At 37.7% G+C, this 6,615-nt stretch overlaps 1 protein-coding gene across 1 annotated transcript; it reads right to left on the bottom strand.

The window, feature by feature from the left end:
- Nucleotides 1-1,244: 1,244 nt before the first annotated feature.
- LOC149833474 (NAC domain-containing protein 83-like) lies at nt 1,245-2,714 on the bottom strand. The gene is made up of 3 exons (XM_090012856.1): nt 2,422-2,714; nt 2,029-2,315; nt 1,245-1,791 (listed from the first exon to the last, which is right to left on the bottom strand). The coding sequence occupies exons 1-3, from the start codon at nt 2,585-2,587 to the stop codon at nt 1,531-1,533; spliced, it is 714 nt and encodes a 237-aa protein (XP_089868982.1). The 5' UTR covers nt 2,588-2,714; the 3' UTR covers nt 1,245-1,530.
- Between the last annotated feature and the right edge of the window lie 3,901 nt (nt 2,715-6,615).

Raw genomic sequence — 6,615 nt, 5'->3', positions numbered from 1 at the left:
ACTTTGATACGTACTTCCAATTTTGCTGGTTGGTTGGGCTACGGGAAAAGAGGGGCCGAATTTGATGCCAGTACGGGAGGGAGACTCGAACCTTGGACCACCTCCAACATGACGATATCATGACACTCAAAGGGCAACATTTCTGTTCACTACGTTTTCCTTGGTTTAATTTCCTACACTCATAAATAATTCTTTTTTTTTCTTTCACAAAATACATTGCTTGCTGCCAATGTTCAGCATGACTCTTGGCGGACCAGCAATCACCATCCATTGTGAATCTCAAGAAACTAAGGAAGAGATGTGAATATAATAATGATGGAAGAGATTATGCATGATAAGGAATTTCTGCAAGGCTGGAGATAAGTGTTGGCTATTTGGTTTTCTTATTAGGTAATCAATATTATTATGCATCAAGCTTGTTCAAAATCCTTATTTTGTATGGGTTGCTTGGTAACACCACCCATCCCATTTCTCGTAAGAAATCATTTTCAACGTGTGTTCCACTTTATTTTTGTGGGTATTAATAAAACCTTCAAACGGCTGTTCTGTGGACAATCCACATTGATGTCACAGACCAACCAGGCATTGATTGTGCTTTCTTTAGTTGGTGCACTCTAACGTGAATGAATGAAATTTTATCAACATGAACCCATACAGGGGACTACCCATACTGAAGAGAAGGCACAATTAGGCCCCTTTTCCTTTGTTGAGATAGGATTTGTTTAAAGTTTAAACGACTAGGGAACCAAATGCATCTCTATCTCTCGGCACATCATTTTGTATTGTTAAATGAACAATTTGCTTGGATTCCCCAATTCATTTCTTGTTAGATTCAACTTCATGGTTATTTAATCACTTTCATTTTTATGTTGACAAATACATGACGTTCAATTTGTGTGGAGGATACCCCAATTCATATTTTGTTGGATTGAACTTGATTAATCACTTTCATCTTTGAATTGTTAAATATATGTCCTTCAATTTGTTTGGAAGATACCCCAATTGATTTTCTTGTTGGATTGAACTTCATTAATCACCTTCATTTTTGTATTGACAAATGCATGTCCTTCAATTTGTTTGGAGGATGCCCGAAGCATTTCTTGTTAGATTGAACTTGAGTTGAGTAATCACTTTCATTTTTGTGGTGTTGTACCCCAATTAATTTCTTGTTAGGTTGAACTTCATTGTTGTCTACCCACCCTCTTTGTGGTTTCGGTAAATAGAAGGAAACATAAAGCTGTGTCTTGCATGAAATTCCACGTTTCTATTCACAAACTCTCCATTCTTACAACTACATGTTGATGGCCGTTCTTGTTTCTGCTCATAGACTTCTTGCAATTCAATGAAGTACAAAAAACTATCAAGACAAACTCCCAAGAGAGAGAGAGAGAGAGAGAGAGAGAGAGAGAGAGAGCAGCAGGTTAACAACTTTCTCCTTTGGTTAATTGTCTTGAATAGTTTTCCTTGGTGGTTATTCTGTTCTATCCAAACTCTGCTGCAACAAGCTGCAGAGTATCATTTGCCCTCTTCTTACAGGGGAAAAGGCTTGCTGCTGCAGATGCCTTCCTCTGAATCACAGGCCTCAGAAGAAGAAACTTCTGTGATGCTGCTGGATTCTGATGATGTTTGGGAATCTCTCTGGTTTTCCATCATGAAGTCAATGAAAGCCGGCCTGCTCATCACTTGATTCCTGGGCCTTGGCATGTTCAAATATTGCACCATTGTAGTATGCCTTGTTTGAGACGTCTTCTTGAGAAATATGCGGCAGAGAACCCAATCTTCCATGGAAATCTGCTCCCATAAAAAAAGAGAGAAAAATCAGTAAACACTGCTCATAAAACAGAGCTATTTGGTGGGTTTCTTCCATCAAATTAAACAAACGACTGCCTTGTAATAACAGCTAACAAGAGAAGCTCTAATTGGTTTTCCTTAAAACATCTCATTTCCCTTAGAAGCTTTCAAGGGCGTTTCAATAGAAAAAACATCATGTTTGATTCCATCAAACAAGCCAAAATGGAGAAAACTCACTTGGGCTGAGCTCTCTCTTTGCAGAAGTAAGTAAGGTTGTGCCCCAGCATCAGTCAGCCTGTACTCATGCATGACCCACTCAGTCTTGGCTCCCTTGGGAGCCTTTCCCCTGTAAAATACCAAACTTTTCTTCATCCCCACAACTTGGTTGCTCCTAGATGCATGGATTGGCCTGTCCTTCCCAGTTGCCTTCCAATAACCAGAGGCACCTGCCCTGTTGGACCTGTTTCCAATTGGGTATTTTGCCTCTTTCCTAGTGAAAAAGTATTTGTCACTCTCCCCATGACCTGATACAACAAGAAGTGCCGAATAAACCACGAAACCCATTCAGTTTTTTCAGAAACAGCCCATAAACCAACTTCAATCAGGCAAGTCAGCATCACTAATACTCACCAGGCAAATCCCATGGATCATACTTGCATATGTCTATGTCAGAGATGATGGAAGCAGGCAATGGAATGGAGAACACTCTGCGCTTCAGGTAGTGAACCACAAGCTCCTCATCTGTGGGATGGAATCTGAAGCCAGGAGGCAGCTTCAAGCAACTGTGGCTACCCATCTTCACTGTAAAGGCAGAGTAAAGGAAGGGAAGGAAGGATCGGAACCTCTAAAGGTATCGAAGATAAAATATCAAAAGAGGCTCAAATATGATGTGCCCACAAATGGGGGATTGTGTGAGGAGGCACAGAAAGGGAAGGAGAAGGTGGGGGATTTATATCTGTTGCGGTTTGGTTGTATCCCAGCACAACTTCCGTAAGAAAGACTCAACCTAAACTTTCGTTGACGCTTGTTAACGAACACTTAAGCCGTGTGATTCCTGATAAAAAGATGGATTCACCAGGGGGTTAAGTCTAGAGAGAGAGAGAGATGTTGGACAATATGGTTGCTTGAATGAGAGTATATGGGAAATTTGGGATGCCTTGTGGGATCAGGAGTTGGCTATTATTGGCTGTACATGACTAAACTGCCCTTGTTTGTGATTATGGAAAACTTTGATCTGGCAAACTTAATTATTGTGTCACTTTGCTCAAATCACATTTGGACCAACGACAAGTGTTTTTCCTTGTGTAGATGATATTTAATGAGAATTTGATGATCCACTTACTGCTACAATATTGAAAGTTACTCTACTTATCGTTTGACATAAAACAGATAACAGATTTGTTACTGTCTTTTGTCGAATCTTTTGCATAAAATTCATAGGCCAATTGTACAAGTTAGCTATGTGGTTATGTACCGATCAGCTGGTCCTTGTGTCAATCCCTCAGCCATCTCCAATGCATATGATATACTTTTCAATTTATGCTTAAACTTTTATCACAAAAACCAACAAAGGTGACCTTACTTATGGAGACATATAAAGGTATTATTGTCCTTTTAACTGAATTCCAACTTTCAACATGATTTAATGACTCCTATTTGTCCTTTATGCCTGCTTTCTGAAGTCAGCACTCAACCCCCAATCAAATAAAAAAGCGAGAAAAAATCAAGTAAATTAGTAAGTGGTTGAAAAAATGGTCGGTTCATAATTGCCCATAAAAGCATCATAAATTTGCACCATCCCCACACTGTAAGGGAAAACCCCTTCGAGCTTACGAAATGATGTTCCCATGGCACGTTTGGAAGAGAGAAATAAGAAAAGAAAGTTTTTCCTGTGAGAGTTTTGATACAAGTAGTTTTTTAAAAGAAAGTTTTTTCGCTTGGTTGTGTAGCATGAGAAAAAATAGTGAAAAAATATGAAAAAATGAGAGAGGAGGAGGGTGGCGGGTGGTGGAGAGTGTAAAAATAAATTTTCTTTTGGTAAAAAATATTCTTTCACCTTTTTCATGGAGGGAATGTTTTCATCAAAAATATACTTTTAAAAAAAAAACTCTCTCAATGAAAAAGTTTTTTCTTTTTTAGAAAAATCGTAAAATTCATACGATTTTTTTATTTTGCATAACTTTTTCTGCATCTTTCTCGCTTGTAAACGTGCCCTAGAAGCATTATTTGAAGATAGGAAATAACCATCCGTTCGTACTCTTCGACGTGCTTCTTTCTCTCTAAAAGCATTACGTGGAGAGAGAGAGAGAAAATAACATCCACCAGTCCTGCACGCAAGCCCGTTAGCCAAATATTGACCAGAAAAAAAAAAAACCCTTTAAAATACACCATATAAATTCGTGATAATTTAGTGAGAGAAAGTGTGTTCTTCTGTTTCCCTCTACCACTCTCTCTCTCTCTAAAGAAACGTCTCTTTCTTTCTATCTTCGATTGTCCATTCATGTCAAGTGGGAAGATTTCCATGCAAGATTATGACGACGTCGTGTAATAATTTCTTGTCCCCTCGTTTTTCTTAACTTAATTTTGTGGAGTTGATAAGCAAGGTTTTCCCTTCAGACACGGAACGGCAAAGAGTAAGAGAGAGAGAGAATAAAAGTCAAAGTTTGAGGGGTGAAGCAAAAGCTACGCTTCTCTCTCTCTCTCTCCTATCTTGGGGATCTCACTCATCCGACATTTTTCTCTGTATCGTTCCGAATGGGCCGACTCGTACTATCTGAGTTTATTGATTTTATTTAGCTTTTCTTAATATTTTGAACAATTCATAAAAAAGCACCTAATTAATTAGTTACCGATAAATAAGCGCCTAGTATTTTAATTATTACTTTTAACCATTTATTTTAAAAACTAGATAGATTATTTTGCTCCAAAACTATCCTCATCCCCACCTTATTTTTTTTTTTGGTATTTAGAAAAAACCGTCCCTAAAATCATAGACTTAGCTATGCTGTCTAGGTCTGCCTAACCTGTTTGTTTTAGCTTGCACAAACAGACACTCATAGTATTTGAACCTAGACAGACTGCCTAGCAGCTTAGCCCCTATCTGCACCAAACCCAACAACTACACTCTCTTCAAAATGGATAGCCAAATGAGTGGCAATGGTGAGTGACCCATGTCTCTCTCTCTCTCTCAAAAGTGAGGTAATGGTGATGAGGCAATTTAACACCCCATCTCTCTCTCTCTCGCACACTTTGTTAAAAATAGAAAAAAGAGGTAATTTGATATTTTCTTTCATTAAGTTGATTAAGTCATTGAATTTACGATCAAACTTGTCTTTGAAATTTAACTTTCAAAAGAAAAACTAATAAAAGTAATAATTGAAATATCAGGTACTTATTTGTAAATAGTTGATTAATTAGGTTCCCTTTTGTAAAGTATTTTAATATTAAAAAAGTTTAAATATTTGTTGGCCCGCTCAACTCGATTTGGTTTTAAAGTCTAAATCGACCTATTATCTAAATCATTTTCTATATCGATCCAAATGGTTTGGCCCACGAAAATTCCAAGACATGGTTTTCTCTGTCCCACTTGATCCCTTAAATAGTAGGGATGGAGACCGACATGGACAGACACTTTTTCTCGCCAGGTCTCATTCTTGATTTTCGTTAGTAAAATGACTAAAATACTTTTAGTTATTTAATAAAATTATATATATATATATAATACTAAATTTCTAATCCTAAAGCCTAAGATGACATTTTTGTATTCTTCCGTTCTCTTTCCTCTTCTTCTGGTTGCCGCGATTGACTCTTTTGACTTTCTTTTAAGGCTCCTCTCGATGGCTTGGCTTCTCCTTCTCTTCCTTTTAAAGAATGCAATGGTAAGAGACAGACAGGGATGGTAAATTTGATGAGATACAAGAATGGAGACGGGGTAGGGGGTGGAGGTCAAGTCTTCTCTATCATAGGGATGAACCGGGGATGAAGGTCACTATTTCTCACTAGGTGAAAATGAAAACCTTATCCCACACACCCGCCCCGGTCTACTGCCATCCCTACTAAGTAGATAAACGAGCTGAACCAATCAAACAAATTCGGCTCGTTGGGGCAAACCAAGTCAAACTCGAGCTGGTGAATTATAAAAGGGTATACTTTTGAAAGTTACTCAGGTGAGTTCAGACTAACTCATTTACAAAATAAATAGGGATGCTCTAAATTTATTACTTGCAATTTAAACAATTCATCCATGTACATACACTTTATGATATAAAAATATGTGTAAAATGTATTGATTAGTAATTAACAAGTCAATGCAGGCCACACCAAGTCAAACATTCGTTTTTCATGTTTGGTAATTTGTCTCTTGGGAAGGCGTCTCACTCCCTCTAGATAGATTTGGTGTAGGCATTCGTGTTGTGCTTGCCCAAAACTAGGCTTTCCTGGGGGAATTGGTGGTTTTCTCAGCTTAATGACGTTCTTTTGGTTCTAATGGAATAAAATTCTTCTTTCCTCGAAAAAACTTGGAGACACCCTAAAGCAAGTGGAGTTGGGATTGGTTATATATATATATATATATAACAACAACTACGCCTTCATCCCAAAACAATTGGGGTCGCGATATGAACAAAAAAAGAAAATCATTTTGGGTCTTCCACATGAATCCTTCTCCTCCAATCATTTCTAACCAATGCCATGTCCTCGATGAGGTTCAAAGCATTCATATTCTTTCCTATCACCTCCATCCATGTCTTCCTAGGCCTACCCCGACCTTTTTTAACCATTTAATTTTTTATTTTTATTATTATATATATATATATATATATATAT

This window comes from Nuphar pumila, chromosome 7, assembly GCF_984573655.1.
Source record: "Nuphar pumila chromosome 7, dmNupPumi1.hap1.1, whole genome shotgun sequence".
Taxonomy (NCBI): Eukaryota; Viridiplantae; Streptophyta; class Magnoliopsida; order Nymphaeales; family Nymphaeaceae; genus Nuphar; species Nuphar pumila.
The sequence above is the reverse complement of the archived record's forward strand: the minus strand, read 5'-3'. Positions and strand labels throughout refer to the sequence as shown.